Source organism: Meles meles, chromosome 7 (assembly GCF_922984935.1).
Source record: "Meles meles chromosome 7, mMelMel3.1 paternal haplotype, whole genome shotgun sequence".
Classification (NCBI taxonomy): domain Eukaryota; kingdom Metazoa; phylum Chordata; class Mammalia; order Carnivora; family Mustelidae; genus Meles; species Meles meles.
In genome coordinates, this window is record NC_060072.1 from 120,242,984 (window position 1) to 120,263,144 (window position 20,161).

At 46.6% G+C, this 20,161-nt stretch overlaps 1 protein-coding gene across 15 annotated transcripts in view; it reads right to left on the reverse strand.

Annotated features, from left to right (window-relative positions):
• Window positions 1–1,089: 1,089 nt before the first annotated feature.
• The window catches only part of SVIL (supervillin), a 233,621-nt gene continuing 214,549 nt past the window's right edge, over window positions 1,090–20,161 (reverse strand). For all 15 annotated transcript variants that reach the window (XM_046011364.1, XM_046011359.1, XM_046011360.1 and 12 more), the window contains 11 exons: window positions 19,527–19,671; window positions 18,902–19,178; window positions 14,520–14,671; window positions 11,541–11,646; window positions 10,690–10,897; window positions 8,670–8,803; window positions 7,099–7,254; window positions 5,557–5,700; window positions 4,438–4,562; window positions 2,158–2,313; window positions 1,090–2,059 (listed from right to left, as the gene is read on the reverse strand). In XM_046011364.1, the coding sequence (XP_045867320.1) occupies window positions 1,973–2,059; window positions 2,158–2,313; window positions 4,438–4,562; window positions 5,557–5,700; window positions 7,099–7,254; window positions 8,670–8,803; window positions 10,690–10,897; window positions 11,541–11,646; window positions 14,520–14,671; window positions 18,902–19,178; window positions 19,527–19,671 (1,690 nt within the window). In that variant the 3' untranslated portion in view covers window positions 1,090–1,972. The remainder of the gene's footprint in view (window positions 2,060–2,157; window positions 2,314–4,437; window positions 4,563–5,556; window positions 5,701–7,098; window positions 7,255–8,669; window positions 8,804–10,689; window positions 10,898–11,540; window positions 11,647–14,519; window positions 14,672–18,901; window positions 19,179–19,526; window positions 19,672–20,161) is intronic.

The window sequence follows — 20,161 nt, forward strand, 5'->3', positions numbered from 1 at the left end:
GATCTTATCTGCTGCCTCAGCAGGCTGTCCACTGAGGCCCTCCCAGCAACCCGAGCTCCCGTCTGTGTATGCAGGGATCTGGGTGACTCTGAAAGGTCGCCCTGCCTCTGTCCTTTGGAAACTCCCCCAGTTGGCTTACCTGCTCTGAGCCCCTGTTCCTCTTTGCATTCTGCCTGTGGGACACTAATTCTGAATGTCCCTGTCTCCTTTCCCCTCTACGTTGATTTCTTTGGAAGGTTCTACTCATTCTGGGTTAATTTGAATTCCGCAGTGTGCGGCTACACTACTTTACTTCACCACCGAAGCTTTCCCACTTCAGCTCCTGTAACGGAAACATCAACACCAGCAGGCATCAGCACTTGAAATATCCGAAGAGCTTCTGCTTGATCCTCCCCGAGAACCAATCCTTAGATATGGGCAAGATAGGTAGTATTGACTCTCTCTCTCTCTCTCTCTTTTTTTTTTTTTTTTTCCCGAACTGAGGCAATCAACGTGGGGAAGTTCAGTGACTGTCCAAAATCCCAGAGTCTCAGAGCAGTGGGCCCGGGAGCAGGTGATAGGCTGCTGACCTGGAGTCCCAGGGTTAGGACACACAAGCAATATTAAGTGACAACGTGTAAAGCCAATGTGCTGTTATCTGATGTGTTAAGACTGAGACCAAAATGGGGCTGGGTGGGTCAGACAACAATTCACAGCAGGTCTCTGGTATTCATTCAAAACCACAGTTGTGGGATTTTATGAATATAGGAGCCTGTGGGGAGTTTTCTCATTTTTAGATTTCCCATTCTTAAAAAGACACTGAGATCCTAAGTAAGAAATGCAAAAACAGTTTCAGGGTAAAAAGCTTCTGTTGAGGGATGATATGCAAAAACCCGTCTTCAGTCTAATACTCAGAACGAATGTTACAGGTCCAAAGTCTATTCAGTTATATGACCCTATTAAAAAATATGGCCCTAAACTAAATGAAAATTATAGTGGTTAATATTTCATAGCAAAATACCGAAACTAGGTTAACATTTACAAAGAAAACCCCACATTGTTCAGAAAGGACCATGCCTCGGATCCAACGTGAATCAATCAATTACTGTGTTTATTCTCGAAGCTTTTATTTTGGAGTTCTGTATCACAAAATGACACGTTTCATGTTTACAACAGGTGTTAGAAATTTGAGATTTTTTTTTCCTTTCTACTATTTGAGAGTAAAATTGGAGATAATTGTTCCAAACCATCATCAAAAAATGCAGAGCAAACTTTTCTGTATATAAACTGTACATAAAAACAAGGCACTATACATTTCGGGGAGATATTAAGGTAGAGAGGTGGATTCGCACAGAGTCTTCAGAGCCCATGCCAGGAAGTACAAATTCATTTGTTCATTTTAGCACCAGAAGCAGCACTCAGAACAAGTCAGACCTAATGCTGAAGGAGACGTTTCTGAACTTGTGTGAAAATACGGAGGGGTGCCCGAGCTAACGCCACAGAAGCGACTCCATCTACCTTTTAAAATGATTTTGACACGAAAAGAAAAACAAATCTTAAGAGTGAATGAATACATACTGCTTTGTTAAATACGTATTTGATTTATATGGTGTTTATATAAATATATATATTTTAGAACCCACAAACTATCAAAATAACACTTTAGAAAGAGAATTGCTTCCAAAAAAAGGTAGGCAGCCCACCGGACGCGGCGGGCAGCACGGGAACCGCCGCGCATGTGCACGTGGGGGACGCCTTTATTAACATCACCTGCTGAATCGTGGAAAGAGTTTCCAAAGGGCTCGCTTAAACATTTACAAAATGCACAAATCCGGGACAAGCAGTAGAGCTGATCACTTCAGGTTTTGGAAAACTCTGATTTAAAAAATCTTTGTTTTTTAAAAAAATACCAGTCCAAGAAAAAAAAATACCCATTTCCCTGGTCCAACGGTATTGAACGTGACGACAGAGGTTCCTCCAGCATCTCTCCCGCTCAGAACAGACCTTTCGCTTTCTTCAGGTTCACCTGCTTCCAGGCAGGCAGTGCGTTGTACTCCTCTCTCGTCATGTCTAGTGCAAACTGCAAAATGGGCAGAAACGCCCCGTGGGTGAGTGTGAGCACTCCCAGCCAAGCCCTGGGAGTGCTTAAATGCCAGCCCCCAGGAAAGACCAGCTTACCTCGAAGTCTTCATCCGTGAGATAAATCTCAAGCTTCAGAGGATCAACTCCCTCCGGCAGTGGCCTGGCCAGCAGATCGGCCAGGGGGTAAATGGTTTTACAGAGCTTGGCTAACACATCTTCCACAAGGGTGATTTGATTGGAAACTTCCGTATCCTAGAGGAGGATGGAGCAGAGAGAACTTCATGCCCTGCACATGCACAGATGTTCCCGCGCGCCTGCGCACACACAGCCCCGTTGGCTGCTCTGTGCCTCAGCCCCAGGGGCTCGCTGGGGCGGAAGCAGGCTCTGACATGCAAAGGAATTGCCCAAAGCCTCACAGTCCTCCTGACTTTTAGATGTCTCCCACCTCTACCAAATAAATCCTGCCTTGGGGCTGCCTCGGAAAACGTTTAGGGACCAATCACATGAGGGAATTATGGCATAAGATTATTAAATTTGAACTCTATGAATACTAGAAACATTCAAATAATGGAATTTGTTTAAAAGTCTTTAAAAATAACCTTAAAAGGAATCATGTCCTCTACTATCAGCCCCATTTCTCAATCTGGAATAGAAAAAGGTAAGAAAATGCATCTAGAATATGCTGTTGAATCTAGATTAAAAACAACAACAAAAACCACTCTGTGCATATAATCTGAACAGGTTATTCCAGGTAAATGATCTTCCGGTGTTAAACCTGGAATCCCAGATTGGCTGCCCTCCTTCTAAGTGGTGGGAATGAATGACTAACGGTGCTGCCAAATTCACTGATGACGGTACAGACTAGTGATCACGGAGGGGGTTTTGGAGCAAGCCTGCATCTGAGACCAGGGACAAACTATGGCAGGTTTCTGTGCCTCTGCTCCTTCCCTGGAAAAACAGGGATAACACGAAGATGCATCTCAATAGACTACTGTGAAAATAAATGAGAAAATACACGTCAAGAGCTTGGAGCCGTGCCTGGCACACAGCATGCACCTGGCATTCGGGTTATTACTACAGGTTGGTGTCTGCACACCATGCTCCAAGCCCACTGCCACCCCGGGACCTCCAGCAGATGCAGGCAACAGGGGGATTACTGCCTTCAACGCAGATTGCAGGAGGCCATGACCGTATGCGTCGTCCCTAGTGTGGACTGCACATTTATGGTGAATGGAGCCCTCTGCCAGGACTGTCAGGCTCCTCCCCATGAGGACCCAGTCCACTTGGTTCCAGAGAGCGGTGAGGCTCAGCAGGGCCGCCTGCACAAACATGCACTTGCACTAAATATCCATTGTTAAACAGCAGTGAACTCTCCTTCTGTAAACCTGTTCAGACCTCTCATAAAATACCATGATCTCTCCCCTGGAACAGCAGCTCTCCTACATAGTAAGAAAACTGAAATGGAACAAACCTATTTCCTTACCAAAGCAAAACAAAACAAAAAAAAAAACCTCTTGGAATTCCTACTGCTAGCAATGTAAAAAACTCATAACTTAAGAAATTCGACAAAGCTGTACTAAACTTTTTTTTCCCCTATGTGGTTGGAAATTATAACGTTATAGTTAATAATATGTTTTAGCAAATAAAGGTATGATAAATGCTTCGTGTGCTAACACCAGCTGGTGTCATTAAAGACTATTAATGGGCTATTAACACTGCTTATCAGGAATGACTCACGATACATTCATTCACTCTGTTATTTGAGCAGGTTAATCCATCACAGGTTTATTTCATGTCTCCTCTAACACAAGGTTAATGTCTGAAACAAGAGGATTTTGTTGTGCCTTATACAGACCTTGAAAAGCGACAGATTTTGAGCTAATAGAAGGAAAAGATGGCAGCTTTTACTTATGTATATTCTGCAGAGTAATTAAGTTCACCTTTGCTTTTTTTTTTTCCTAAGATTTTATTTATTTATTTGACAGAGATCACAAGTAGGCAGAGAGGCAGGCAGAGAGAGAGGAGGGGAAGCAGGCTCCCTGCTGAGCAGAGAGCCCAATGCGGGGCTTGATCCCAGGACCCTGAGACCATGACCTGAGCCAAACGCAGAGGCTTTAACCCACTGAGCCACCCAGGTGCCCCCACCTTTGCTTTTAAGTTGTTTTAACTTGAGCACCAAGAATAGAAAATTAACCAAAATAGTCCAAATGATTTTTTCTATTCCTGAGCAAATTCTATGTAGACTTGTTAATGTGTTGTGAAAGAAAAAATGTTTTCCCATTTTGAAAATGCAATTGATGCTTTTCCCCAAGGTAAAGTCAACCCACAACCTGAACAGCGGGGAGCTACCTTCATGGGCAGAGAAAGTGCGCTCACCAATTCTGTGATCTCGGCGATGTCCTCTCTGTGCTCCCAGCTGGGGAACATGTTGGTGAAGGTCAGGGGCTCCAGACCAGCATGGATAAGGTAAGACTTGGGGGGCGGCCTCTTGATATTTTTTCCTGTAGGTACACAGAAAGCAAGGTCAGTACACCCAGGGTTTGGTCTGAAGAAATGGGCTTTCTTTGATTTCCTTTGAAAGCTTTTCTTGTTTGGCTCCCTTATGGTTAAAATGCAAGTTATGAGTAGTTCATAATAACACATGGACGATGTTTATACAAAATGTCAATTTCATGCATATAATGATGCATAAAACTGCAGGTAATTGACCTGAGTCTGACAAAACGCTTCTAGAACTCTGGATAGGAGAAAGCCTCTCTCCATGGCTTTTGGGTAAGACATTTTCTTTCTCCTGTGCTCATTTGTAGAGAATGCCTCTGCCTTCCTGATGCAGCCTTAGGTTCAATGACAGTTAAACAGCTAATGACAGCATTTTATAAGCCATTCTAACTTAAACATTTGGTAGAAATGTGTTACTTATTACTGACAAGCTTTTCAAGAGAGAATCGGCTGTACAAACTCAGTGAAACTAATCCATGAAACCTGAAAAATTAAGATAAGAAACTAAGGGCATTTTTCACTTCATAAAAAATGCTATAAAGTTTTAGGTGGATGGTATAGTAAAAAGCCATGAGTTCACTACAGATTTTTTTTTAAAGATATAACACTAAAAATAATAGTGAATGATAAAAAGATTGCCATTGGCTCTCCAGCCCGTGCGGGGGAGCTTTCCACTCTCAGACAGTGTGACGCTCCGTGGTGTGTGGGGGGTAGAGGGAGGGGGAGGCCCGCATGTCCCCAGCATGGTTCATTCCCAGGGCAAAAGGGTTTTAATTAGTCCAGGGTATTCTACAATGTAGTCTTTGACCTTGAGGGTAGCGACTTAGATGGCCCAGTTATCTAAAAGAGAAAAATGAATTCTCATTCATGCTGATAGCCAAGAACACACTAATCTCAAAATTAAGAAGCCTTAAAAAATTACTTGGCTTCATCACTGTCTGCCAGGCCATATCAAGACCCCCACACGGTGGTTCAAGCTTGCGCCGCGACCCTCACCTTTGCAGTACCGGAGAACCGTCTCCATGGCGCTCTTCCGGTCGGAGGCCCAGCGAATGCGGGCCGAACCGGTGATCTTGTTCTCAATGGGCCACCAGCCTTGCCAGAGGTACACCTCATGGTGATTGTCAACAAGGAAAAGAGCTGCGAGGGCAAGGGCAAAGCTGACAATCAGGGCCTCCTCTCGGATGCTTCCAGTTCACTCTTCCCCAAACCCAGTGGAGGTCTTCCCTCCCTACTGCTTTTGTCAGAGGAGCAGAATTCCTTTGGCATGTGCCAAAGGGTGTTCGTGATGCCTCAGCCCTTTGAACATTTGATCAGAACAAGCCTCTGGGCACAGAGGTGGCATCTGTGACGGTGGCCTCTTTCCTTCCCTCTCCCCGCATCCTCTCCCCTCCCGTCCCTCTTCTGCTGCAGGCCTGCCAGCAGCCCTTCTGGAACTGGCAGCGAGCTGAGCAGAGGAAGAGCACACGTGCCACTCAGGGGCTTGTGAGCATGTGTATCTCCTGAGAGCAGATTACAAACTGGAGAGTGCATCTCCCTTGCTCTACAGGTCACTGATGTCCATGCCCCCCGTGTGACAGCATTGTAGGCGACCAAGTTCAGGGTTCTTTGTGAGAAAAGCAAGCTGTAAGTAGATGTGTTCTGCCTCTTCCTCCTCGCTTCTTCTCATCCAATGGTCACGCTCTTACTCCATGTGGCCAAGGGGCTCTCGCACTTGCCAGGTCTGCCTGACCTAAGTCCCTCCCTAATGTGCGTTTCAGGATGCTGTGCACACGACACATGTGAAAAGCCCCAAAGACTTGACTGCAGGAGGGCTGGAGGGTCCATGCATGTAGCCCACTCTCTGGTGACTATGACCGTCCCAACCAGAACAAGAGTACAGATGTTCTGTCTTGAGGTGGAGGTCAAGTAGAAACAGCCCTGACCTCGGGATCAGAAGACATGGGCGGGAGCCTCAGCCCTGCCCTCCAGCCTTGGCAGGTACGGTTCTTTGGCTGACTCAGCTGATGCTCTGACTCCCTTGCTCCCTAGCCACTTGCTTTCCCAGGCTCCCTTGCAGCAGAGGGTGGTCATGTGACAGAGCTCTGGCCAATGGGATGTAAACAGAAGACAGCTGGGGCTTCTGGGAAAGCTTTTGCTTTATCTGATAAAAGGGAGAGGCATGGCCATCCCTGCACTTTTCCCTACCCCTCCTTCCTGTCTTGAATGAAAACTTGATAGCCAATTGCAGACCATGAAGCAACGAGACTGGGGGGAGCCTGGAAGAACAGCACGGATTTCTGACCTCTCAGCTTATTCTTAACCGACCTATTTGGGTGAGTTATGTAACCGGGTCTCAGTTTCTTAGGCTGTAATGTATGGTTGATGTGCCCTTCCTTTGGGGGTAGGTGTGAGGATGAAATGAGGTAACATAAAGTTTCTTGCCAGTGCACTTGGCAAATAAAAACTGTTTACTAAATAAGAGCTTCAAATAAAAAGGCTCTTTGGAAGGTGCATCTTCTGCGGCTCAGGGCATGATGTCCCCTTCCACGGCCATACCTGGCTGCGGGGCACTATAAAGATCTTCCTGCAGGAAGGGCATCGAATTGACCACGGAGGGGTCTCGGGCGGGGTACATGAATTCTGTGGCTGCGAAATCACCAGAGGAACTGCTGAGGATGAACAGGCGGGGTGTGAAGTTAAAATTTCCAGGATCTTTGAAAAGAAAAGAGGACAAAGCTGAAGACAAAATATGCACTGAAGTACATCCTAGATGGATTGGAGAATTAACATAAAACATAAAATAATCCAAAAATTCGTGCAAAGATGGTAAGATTTATCTGGACTTGGAGGTAGGAAGGCCTTTTTAATCATAATTCTAAAGGAAATAATGAAAAGAGAAGGGAGTTATGTGTTGACAATACAAAAATGAAAAGTTTCATTGCCAGAAAAAAAAGAAAAAACAACCCAAACAAAATGAAAAGGCAGGTGACAACATGAGAAATACAGAAACCTGCTACAATCTTTAGTATAGAAAGGAATATAATAAAGATAAATATCTCAATAAATTGTGCAAAAGGCAAAACTAAAACATTTGCCAAAGTAGAAATACAAATGACTAAAAAAAATTAAAGCATTTCACAGTACTTCCAATTTAAAACACTAAGTTAAAACAGTGTTTAGATATAAGTTTGCCCCACTAAATTTGGCAAAGAGGAAAAGGTGACCTACCGAGTCTCTGTACTGGGAAATGTACAGTCTATGTATATGTATATTGTATGTATAATATTGCTGGTGTGAAGGGAACTTGGTGCCAATGTCCTGGGGCACCCTGTTGATATGTACTCTAAATCTTTTCTACCTTTACCATAGCAATTTCCTGTATCCAGGAAATTAACTAGAAATAAATGCAGATACTTATTTTAAATTTATTCACATTTATTGTATAATGAGGAAAAACTGGAAACAGCTCTCTAAAATCAAACTAAAAGAGGTTAAGTAGAAAATGGAAATACACCATCTTCATGGAATACCCTGTGGCCACAGAAGTCTAATGAACACCTTGAGAAATTGTTCATAATAAAGGGAAAATCAGGGTATAAAACTGTATAGTGCTATCCAAAAGTTTCTTCAATACAGATATGTATGGATCACACAGAGAAATGTTAATTCTGGTTATCTTTGAGAGAGGTGATTATAAGGGACCGAGTTTCTTTTTTAACTTCCCTCTGAACTCCATTACGTCCCAGTGCCGAGGACGCTGGCCAAACCAAAAGCATCTGGTTCCACAGGATCATGGTGTGTCATTGCTCAACTGGTTTCCTGGAATCTTCTTCTTCCCTCTCTTCAAGTCATGCTTACCTTCAAGGCTCTGTTTAAATGGCATGTCTTCTGTGGGGCCACACACAATTTTCCTGGCGGAACTCCTCTTTTTTCAACTCTCAGCCTCCTTCGTTTGTACCTCTTTTATGACCCACAGAAAGTCTTGCATATTATTTAGCACCCTTATTGTGTTGTAGGCCTATGAGGACCTAGCCTAGGTCTGATTCATTGGGTGTTGTACATAGTACAGGCTCAATAAATATGTATTGACTAAAATAGTCACAGAAGGCAACGGAATGTTCTATTACCTTGGAGCATGCAGTCGTAGGCTTTCCTATCTCTCCTTCCTAAAGCATCCCAGAAGCCCAGGGGCTCAGATCCCTCATCACACTCGTGTATTGTCACTTTGCTGCTACTATGCAGTCCTGCTTCCAGGGGACATCTGTGTGGAGAAAATCCAGTAGGTTTTTTTGTTTTTTGTTTTTTTTTAAATTTTTGTTTTGTTTTATTTTTTAAAAGATTTTATTTATTTATTTGACAGACAGAGATCACAGGTAGGCAGAGAGGCAGGCAGAGAGAGAGGAGGAAGCAGGCTCCCTGCTGAGCAGAGAGTCCCATGCAGGTCTCGATCCCAGGACCCCGGGGATCATGACCTGAGCCGAAGGCAGAGGCTTAACCCACTGAACCACCCAGGTGCCCCTGTTTTGCTTTGGTTTAAATAAGCCCTAGAAGTGTTGGCAGTGCAAAATTATTCAAGACTAAATCTCAGACAAGTTCACCGTCTCTCCTCTTCTTTCTAACTAAAACATTTCTTCCTAATGAATGAAAACGGGCTCTGTGGTTTATGAGTGTGTGTGTGCGGGGAGGCTTGGGGAGCGATGAGAAGGGCAGGACTGGCTGCGCCCTCAGAGAAGAATGTATGATCACATGTAAGATGTAATGAAAGTGAGACACATTTTGATATATAACATACATACTTACTATTCCTTGTCCTCTCCTGCTAGATCATAAGCTTCATGGGGACAGAGACTTGGGTTTGTTCACTAGCCAAGTCCCTGGTCCCTAAATCTGGGCTGGGCACCAAGTATGTGCTCAACGGTACCTACTGAGTGAATGAGTGAGGGAGTTCATTGTTTTGTTTTTTTCTCAGGGCCCAAGGGGGAAAAGCCGATGGACCAGGAAGGACTCTGACTACCTCACTGAAGGTTGGTTATCACCCCTCCCCGCTCCCTAGTGCACACAACGGGGTCCGGAGAGGAGACGTTTGGCTTCCCAGCAGGCTGCCCGTTGCAAGGGCACTGGCCTGTGTGCTCCTCTCCGCCTGCTCCCCGGGGTGCTGCCTTTGTGAGCAGTCCCAAGGGAAATCTTCCCTCCCCACCCCACCTGCCGCACTGCCCTGGGGCCCAGAGCACCGACTGGACCCGATGACACTTCAGTGGCATGCTGCAGCCCTGGAAACTTTTCACTTTTACTGTTCAGATGTTACCACTGTCCTCCCGGGGCTCAGCCTGAGGGAGCACTAGGCAACCCCCAAATGCTGGGGCGAGGCTGGGCTCCTGCTGGTTGTCTGTGGAGCCCACACTAGATGGTGACTGCACGGTACAACCGGCTCCCTTGCAGGCCTTCTCTTCCTGCTTCGGTTTTCCCTCTTCCCCAGCGGCCCTCGCGTAATGCTCTGGACTGGGTGCTTCCTTGGCCAGCTGCCCAAGTGTGGGTGCCTGCCTGGGCAGGACCCAAACCCAGCCCCTGCTGTGCTGTGCCCCACAACTGGCCCAGGCAGGCCAACCACTCCCTGGCAGGTGGCTGCCTTACAGAAGGCCGAAATGCCGTCGTCCTCTGAAAAGGGGGCATATTAGAGTCGGGCATGGTTGTGGTCTCCCAAACTCTTTTTCAGCTCCATGCTTTCGAACTTTCCACAGCTCTGGCAGAACTAAAACTCTGAACCCCTAAAAGGTGTTTGAAATTTGCTCTCATTTTTTAAATGACAAAGGACTCCAGACTTTTCATTCAAAAGCTGAATTGTACCCACAAAGAAACTAAAGCCCTCATTGGGGTCATTTCCCTCACTCCTCCCTTTGCTTTTTATGGAGGCAGGGGAAGTCTCGGAACGCTGGGGAGTAGAACGTTGGCAGTATTACGGGAGTCGTGTGTCACATCTGTTTGGAACGTCAGAGGCGGCCGACAAGGTTCATAACTATCCCCCTGCTGAAGTCCCTTTAAGTATACCGGGACATCTGGGGGCTTCTACTGGGTGGGTCTCCCCTCACGCCTCAGCCCATGTCCCACAGGGAAGCCCCTTCTGGAGAGGCCCTCATGCACAACACTCACTGTTCTTTGATTTTATTTGCTGCAGTCCTTCCAACCTCCTTCGTGTGGGCTTGGGCTTTGCATCCGTGCCACAAGTAAATGAGGGCTTTGTTTACGTTGAGGACAACCATGGAAGTCCTGGACCTCAGGCTACTACAGTGACAGGCCACTTCCAGCAAGTTTCCTTCCATGGGTACTTCTCCTCGCACACAGTACAGCCTCCACTCGCCTGCAGGGGGCACCAGCGGCACAGAGTTAGGCCGGGTGCTGCCCAGAGAGCTGCCCTCCTTCCGCAGTCACCAGCCAACACCACCCCCCAGCCCAGCCCAGCCCAGCCTGCGGGGAGCAGCAGCCAGCTTCCTGGCAGCCCAGAAGGTACGACTTTTTGGAGTTAGAAGCGGTTTATGATGTAGAAAGACCATTTTTATAAAATTTGTAAAAACCTAGGTAAATCCTATAACCAGCATCGATGCTAAGCCCTTTCTTTGTGGGGGGCGGGGAGGGGGCAAGGATATTGGCTAACAAAAATCTCAACTTATAATGGACAACCCACTTAACTTTCTTCTCAAGAAGAGACAGAGTCATTATGAGAATTCAGTTTAAGGTGGAGTCATCTTCCAGCCTCCTACATGCAAAGCCGTATCCTGAAGAAACTCCACAGGACCGGGGCCGGGGTGGGGTGGGGGGTGGTGGGGAGGGTTGGGTTTCCACTATGAGCTCCCCATACAGCTGATTTGCAAGGCCAGCGTTAGGAGGCTTTCAGGAGTAAAGACACACCTATATAAAAGGAGACTGATTCTGACCCCACTTCTATATAAAAATATCTTTTAGGAGAGGGAGAAAAATCTAATTCCAATAGTAAAGTGACTTACTTTGTGCATTTTCTTCCTCCTCTTCCCGTCTCCCGGAGTGCACGACCATCCCCCCTTGGAAACACTGCAGAAAGCAGGGGGGCTCCTTTCCCTGCAGAACCTGGACCTTCCAAGGTAAACATACTCCAATAAGTAACACGTACTGGGTTTTCAGAGTCTTAAAAATAATACAGGCCTATGGTAGAAAATCTGGAAAATATCAAGAAGTGCAAACAAAAGCCAGTGATAATACTATTATCTAGATAACCACCGTAAAAATTCCAGAGCCTAGCTTTCCTTTCCAAGTATCTTTCAGGTGTATGTTTTTCCCAAGCAAAAATAGGACTGTTGTTTTATGTTACTTTATATTGATTTTCTTTGCTTGATGTTTTTTGGTTACCAAAGGCTCTTGAAACGTGAGTTTTGACTAAAGTTTTAATGGTATTCCACAGTGGAGATGTAACATGACTGATTTAAACACATTTTAAATAAAATCTGCTTCTCAGCAAGGAAAACGACTGATCACTTAGTAATTCGGGGGGAAAGAATGGTATCTTCTGCCACTGTGCCCAGAGTCCACTCACGGAGCCATGTGCCTGATGGCCCCAGACCACAGCCTGCCCCTCGCCTGTGAACCACCATGTTCCAGCAGGTGGTAGCCGCTTAGTAAACATGTGGGTTGACTCCACCCACTCTCACTTCGACTAGACAGTTTCCTTTAATGGGAGACTGCTGATTGAGCCTGGCAGTTGGGGCACACCGAAAGGTAGGAAGCATTTCCCCACCAACTGTTAACTTGCAAATCTCAGGGCCTGTTCTGCGTAATTAAGTGCCATTTTGCAGCAGTGTTTTATAGGTCCGAAATGTTCTTATATCCACTGGCTTGACCAAAAAAAAAAAAAAAAAGCAATGTTCAAACTCGAGAGGTTAAGGCTCAGAATTCTAAAGGGGATTTTAAAGGCATGATTAAAACCTGGCCTTTACGAAAATTAAAAAGGCAGTTGAGATGACCCATAATTAAGAATAAATTAAAATGCAGTGGTCTCTAACAATTATTTACAATTATTATATGGTCTACAGGAGGAAAGGTATATCTTTTAGGGAAGAGGAGCGACTCTTAGGAAAGATTAAGTGAGTGTTGATCTATTTTGGAGAAAATTCCTGTTCTCTTCCCTTTTTTTTTAAAAAATTTTTATTTGTTCAGTGTTCCAAGATTCACTGTTTATGTACCACACCCAGTGTTCCATGCAATACATGCCCTCCTTAATACCCACCACCAGGCTCACCCAACCCCCCACTCCTCCCCTCCAAAACCCTCAGTTTGTTTCTCAGAGTCCAGTCTCTCGTGCTTCGTCTCCCCCCGCCCGCCGATTCCCCCAATTCACTTTTCCTTTCCTGCTCCTAATGTCCTCCATGTTATTCCTTATGTTCCACAAGGAAGTGAAACCATATGATAATTGACTTTCTGTGCTTGACCTATTTCACTCAGCATAATCTCCTCCAGTCCCGTCCAAGTTGATAAAACTTCATCTTTCTCTTCCCTCATCTATTGTTAACTACTCATCCAAGATCGTGAAGATATTTGCACATGGTATCATGTTCTCTCAAGACCCCACAGTCAACTCTTAATTCCTAAAGGATGGGACCTTATGCAAAGGTAATCTGAACATGAAAAAGAACTGTTCACAAAGTCTTGGCACTGGTATTACACAGGCCCTGAGGTTATAACAGTGGGGAAGAATAGCAGGCACTGTCTCTTCCATGCTTGTAGGAAAAGGCAGATAATAAGTAAACACAGTGTATTCAAAATGTAAATGAAATGACAAATTGATTGTGGTTTTAAGTAGTGGTAATAATACAAGTGCTATAAAACATAGGAACAGGACAGAGAATAGGAAGGGATTTGGATAAAATAGGTGACATTTGAACAGATATCAATCTTCTGAGGTTGAAAGTTACTATGGATACAGAGGAGACTGTGGGAAGGGAAAACTGTGCAAAGGCCCTGGGGTAGGGAATGGCAAAAAAAGGCTAGAGTAGCCCTGGCCATGGTGAGGGTGAGGGGTGATGTGGGAGAGGTGTGCAGGACCAGCCACGAAGGTGCTAGCAAACCACCAGGAGAATGCTTTGACTGCAGTCCATGTGTGATGGAGGGAAAGGAAATGACATGATCTGATGTGATCCAGAAACATCACTCAGGCTGCTGTGAGGAATGCAGATGATGGCAATACTAATTTTCATGTTAATCTCTGATACTTCCTTAGGATAGATCTGTGTAAGTGGAAAAAGTGATCAAAGTTTATGAGAATTTCAAGGTTCCTGAGCCAGCCTGCTTTCAGGATGGCTGTTTCATGCTATCCTATCCAATGGAAGCATCCTGCTGAATCCTTACCTGCCCTGGATCCATTCTTCACAAAATCTCTGCCAGTTTTAGAAGTGGAAAATAGTATCTCTTTGTTCGGTTTACAATTCCTTGAGTATTAGTTAACTGGAAACTTAAAAAAAAAAAAACAAAAACCGGGGCGCCTGGGTGGCTCAGTGGATTAAGCCGCTGCCTTCGGCTCAGGTCATGATCTCCGGGTCCTGGGATCGAGCCCCGCATCGGGCTCTCTGCTCTGCAGGGAGCCTGCTTCCTCCTCTCTCTCTGCCTGCCTCTCTGCCTACTTGTGATCTCTCTCTCTGTCAAATAAATAAATAAAATCTTTAAAAAAAAAAAAACAAAAAACCCACCACTCACTGACACTCTGTACTTGATTTGTGGATTTACTGTTTGCAGATAGAACTCGTGTAAGAGCACATGACTGCTGGCCAGGCGGTGGAGACATGATTATGGAAGCCTAAGCCTGGAATCTGGGGAAGCCGGCCAGGACTAAATGTCGATTGTGTGATGCTGTCTTTATTCACTGGACTGGCTCTTCAGGGGACCAGGCCACACTGCCTGGAGCTCCCTAGGAAGGCCAAGACTCTCCTCCATGGAGGCAGCCACTTTCTAGAACTTACCTGGGCACCCCTCTCCTCATCCAGCTCCACGGTCATCAGAGCTGACGTGCCCTTCTCACTCACAGTCGACTGCCGGCCTTGCCAGAAGAAGTAGACACACTTCTCCTTGCCAGCCACCCGTACTGAGTGCTCTCCCTTTTGTCGACTTCCCACTGCAAACATACAGAAACCAAGAGGGTGAGGTAAACAGCTGAGAAGCCAAAAGAAGAGCAAATATATGGCTTTCTACTCCAGGCTCCGTGAGGACAAACTGTGAAGAAATAGCTTTTGGCCACGGGGCTGAGGAGAAAAACCCTCTTTCTTCTAGTTAACTGATCCCAAACCTCCAAACTGGAGAAAAAAATGATCTCGCCTTCTTGATACCCTGAGAAAAACACCTGTCATCCTACAGGTAGGCAGATCACTCCAAGTGTGTGACAGAAAAAAATGGTGGCTGCCAGAGCAGGCCTCCCAAAGACACATGCGTTTTCCATATCATGCCATTTTTTTGGCATAAGATTAGCCAGTAGAGAAAAGATATTAAAAACAACAGCTGGGCCAGCTTTAAGCACAAAGGGAAAAATTTAGTCTGTGAAAATGATTCAAGTTAAAAAAAAACCACTCTGAAGTTTCCAAGTTCTGTCAGAAATGGAAGAGCTCTATTGCTGACATATCACTTCCATAAACGAATCTGGGATTTCAATTGTATCTGTCCCCAGGATGGCAGCCAGGATGGGGTGCCTGCTGTCCTTACTGTCCGGCACCTCCCAGGCACACTGGTCAACATTACCAGCACCCAGGACACAGATCTCACGAAAGAGCAGGCGTGGAAAGTTCACTGATCAAGTGGTCGTTTTAAAATGGCCGTATTTCAGACCTCGCCTCACTACTTTTAGGTTTATACTGTACTCCAGACTCCTCGCATTCATTTATTCATTCATTCAGCAGATAGTCACTGAGCACCTACAGAAGGCCTGGGCCTCGTCACAATACCAGGATAAGCAAGACACACCAACTCCCTGCTTTCATTCTGACCAAAAGATGAGCAAGACAGTTTCAGAGAGTCCCAAGTGCTCTGAGGAAGACAGACAAGGGTACGTGACCCGGGGCAGGGTGAGTACCGATGGGATTCCCTGTTGAGGGAAGGCTTCTCTGAGAAGGTGACTGATGACAAGATGACAGGACCTGCATGCAGACCATTCTGGAATGAATGAGGTCAGGAAACTAAGCTGTTACCTCAAATGCCTGACTGGGTGGTCCCAGATAGTGGTGGTCAACAGGGGAGAAAACAATTATAGCTCCCACACTTGTTGAAAATTAAAGAGGATAACTGGATTCTCTGTTTCTGTATGAACTCAATTTTTCTCACCTCCGAACCCATTTATAACATCACAGCTGTCTTGGAGTGTGAAGGTAAGAAGAAAGCTCATTTATCTTAAGTTCTTAAGAGACCAGGGCCATATTTATTTGATTTTTTGGCTCTTAAGCAAAGCACTCTATAAACCATTTTCATAAATGATTATAGCACTTTGCCTAAGCATAGCCTTTAGTCCCATCTTTTGTGGACCTGAACTGGTCAAGCCCATGTATTTCTAAGTGGACAAAATAAAAGAGAAACTATCAATGAACAGGTCAGGCGTTTTCACAGTTAGTTTGGAAGGCACTCCTTTGAAATTTCTGCTACTCTAGATAGGAACAAAACTTTGCCTTTAATTAGCAATCTCACCCTTCAAAGCAGTGAAAATTAGTCCTGTCAGCTAGGGAAAGATATGCTTAAAACAAGTCACAGAAGTTGAGACATACCTTGAAATTTGTTACCACTTAAATACATTGTGTAAGTATATACTCGGGTTTCAGTAAGAACCGACATTTTACCACCTACCATCTTAATGTGGACTTCAGTATCCACACCTAAAACAGAAGGATTTTCTTAAAATGGTTCATAATAGTGTTCAGTACTTTTCCTTGGAGTTTTTGTCAAAATACCCAAATTTCATCCTACACACAACTTAATTTTTAGTTCATTTATTTTTAATTTTAGCCAAGTAAAGACTCAGCTTTCAGCAGTAAGACATGACGGACTGTAACCTTTATACCCTTGATCAGATGGCTGATTTAAAGTGTCACTGTCTCATGCCTCAAAATACTTCCCAGAGTCAGTTTGTGACCAGGAGTTTAGTTTAGGAGTAACGGAAGACACAGAGGACATCAAGGACTTCTCCTGGTCAGGGGGTCTTGCGGCAGAGTCCCATTTACTGCTCTCCTACTCACGGTAGCTCGGCCTGTATCATGCTCCCGAGCTGCCTGGCCTGGTTACAGGGCAGGACCGACCCCACCAAGGCCTTCGGTTTCCCTTCCCTGGAGCGCACAGTTCACTCCCCCAAGGAGTTTCTCTCTGGGCCTGTGCAGGCTGGCTAGCCTCCGCCAGGAGGATGACTGTCCTGCCTCTACAGCCTCTGGTTTCTGCTTACCCTGTCCCAGAAGAACTTCCCAAGCTTCAAGTTCAGTCCTGTCTGCAGGTGCGGCCCTTGTGGGGTATGAGTGATGAGGGGCTGGACCGCAGTCCCCCAGGGGCCACTGTTAATGTCACTGGGCTATGCTTCTCTGCTCCCAGAGGGACCGTCTGGAAATCTGAATGCTCCCTGCTCTGACTTAATGCTCTGCAGCTGGACTTGTTCAAAGTCGTGACTTAGCTGTGGAAATGCTGCCGGAGCTGGCTGTGAGATGTGCGTTCAGTTTACCAGGAGGAAATACAGAAGAAAGTATCTGCCTGTGCCAAGTCATTATTTCTTAGGCGCCTCCAAGAAAATAGTCCGTGAAGGCCTCCTAACTCTTAGTTCACCTGATTCACAGTGATTTTGCTTTTGTTGCTCAGGACATCGGTGATGATTATTCCTGGGCCGGGCCCATGCTAAACATTATCCACACAAGATTATAATAATCTGTGAGCTGGGTACCCCCTCTGTTTTCTAGGCGAGAACATTGATGCTCGGACAGGGTAAGTCACTTTACCCACCTTGCAGAGCTGGTATGTGGGGCCTGAGAGAAGATGCGGAGCTGGGCTGTATGGCCCCTGGGCCTGTGACATTTCCTCCAAGCCCCAGGGCCTCCTTACAAATGGGAAAGGCTGTCTTAGGGTCCTAACCTGTTCTCTACTTGCTGTGTGACTTTGGGCAGGTGACTTAGGCATGTGTCCTGTTCCTCACTGAGCAATCGGCATAACGACAGGGTATATCGCATGGAGCCTGGGGAGGCACTCAGCGAGGGTGGGCAGCAAAGCCGCCAGTGCTGTGCCTCATGAACCGGGTGGGCCTCCAGGACCGGGGCACACCCAGACAGCTCTGGGCACGGCCTCCTGTCCCACCAGGTGATGCCCAGCCATGGGCCACCCACAGCGCCGGCCTCGGGGAACCCAGCTCTCCTCCCATGGCATAACATTTCTTCTCCCCACACTTGCCTTATAGTCATTTGCCATAGGCTTCTAGAAGGTACGGCCTGACGTCTTTACTTCCCCTTAAAATAAATGTCTTATACCCAGAAGACAGATTAGGTGCTCAGTAAATGTCACCAGCGATTAACAGACTGAATTAGGAAACAAATGAATGGGTTTTTGAGTCTACGGAGTTCTGATCAGCAGACCACGGCCTCCACCCCCCTGGGGCCCTAGGGGAGCCACAGCTGGACAGCAAAGAGGCTGAGAGGCGAGTGAACTCTCGAGAGCTGAATCTTGGGACCACAAAGCTGTGACAAACTCCTAAACGGTGCTGAGAAAGGGCTACTTCTTGGCAGGGAATAGGGATTCTCCCTCCAAAGTCCACCAGCTCTCCCCGCTCACTGCCTCTCGTGCGAAGCATACGATTGAGTGTTTTCCTCAAGTGTTTCACTGACAGGAACCGTGAGCAGCTGGACTATGTATTTCTTCTACCAGATCCCCGGAGCGTGTTGGTGCTCTCAGCCTCAGAGGAAATAGCTCCTTTTATTTCTCATCAATCTCTGGTGCGTTACCACACCATGTGGTTCCAGTTCTAAGCCATCCAGATCTGCTTCACAAGCCTTTAATCTAGGCAGCAGACAGCCACATGGTAAGTATCATTTGGAGGCAAATCACCACTTTCCTAGAGAACATCTGGGGACGGGGCTGGGGAGGGAGTGAGGGGAGCAGAGAAACCTTAACGTGCACGTTTAACTTCTCGAGGGAACCATGACATTCATTAGCAACGCTGGCTCATTGGGACCCATCTTCAACGTTGACCGAATGGTCCTCAGAGCAAACCATCAGACTGGCGCACTGTCCGCGCGGCTGAGGGATAGGCAGCGCGCACGGGGACAGGGCTCAAAGACGGGCTCGCTGCCGCCCCCAAGCCCCCCGGGTCGGCGCAGAGAAGACAGAAGTGCTCACTAACCTGCGGTGCTCACCATGTACTTCCACTTGACCACATAGGCGTCCCCCTCATGGAACTGCCCGATGCTCTGTTTGGGAAGCCTGCTGTAGTCGAACTCCAGGATGTGCCAGACATCCACAGACACGCTGGCGATCTCAAACTGCCTCCTGTCGTCCCCTTCCACCAGGCCGTAGCCGCGACCCACGTTCACCCCGTCCAGCACTGTGCCCGCTGTCGTCTGGGGCACCGGCACCATCAGCGCCACATCATACGGCTTGGCTTCGGCCCTAGGATCTTCCTATGAGGGAACGGAAGGACGCTGGTTCAGTGGCCTATTTCTAAAGCCACGTCTTGTGACACTCAATGCTTTTCCCCTGTTAGTGGGACAGCGGAAAGCTCTGTCTCGGCATTTCACTGCGTTTTAGGGTAGGGCTCTGGAGTCCTAAATAGCCCCCCACGACACTGCATGGGTCGCCTGGAAACCCCGGAGGCACAGGCAGGCCTACTCCGCCTCAGGGAGGTGGACTATAACAGGAAACCTGTTCTCTGGTCTCCCAGAAACCCTGGGAAGGCTTTTAGCATCCAGGCCTCTTCTGCTGGGACCTCAAACAAAGCCTGAGGTTTGAGACTTGCTTCCCGAAACTACCTTTGGCTGGGCAAGTTCGCTGGCGCTCTTCTCATTAGGTCTCTTCAGTTCAGTCCAGTCAAGGAACTTCTCTTTGAACAAAATTGTCTCATTGTGTTCTGTAAGTCTCCCGAATATTGCCCAATCTGGTCGCCCCTGTCCTTTCCTGCAAGGGTGGGTGGGAGGGGGAGGAGACAGGAAAAGAACAGAGATTAAGCCACGTGTAAACAAAGGAAAGGGACCGAAAATAGATACACATGGCTACTGAAAACAACTCAGAATACATTAGTGGTATGGAGAATGAGTGGTTCGTGCAGTCAGATAAGTGATATTTTCGTATTTCAGCCTGAAGCCTGGCAAAACTTTCCGTGGGTGGAGTTGAGATGCCTGAGTGGGATGTGAACCCCATCAGGACTGGACTTTTCTAGCAAATTGTTGTATCTGGGACCCGCTGAGGGTGGTGCACTAGTCTGGGAGCCAGGAGAAGGCAGGCCACATGCCCTCAGAGTCCCCGGCAGATGCTTACCATGTGTCTGTCACTTTAATGGGTGGATGGGAGGGAAGCCCTGAATTCTCTATTAAGTCATGTTAGGATTAAGCTCTCTGGCGTCCAGGAACAGATGAAATTCTGCCATTACTAAAAGGAGCATACGTTC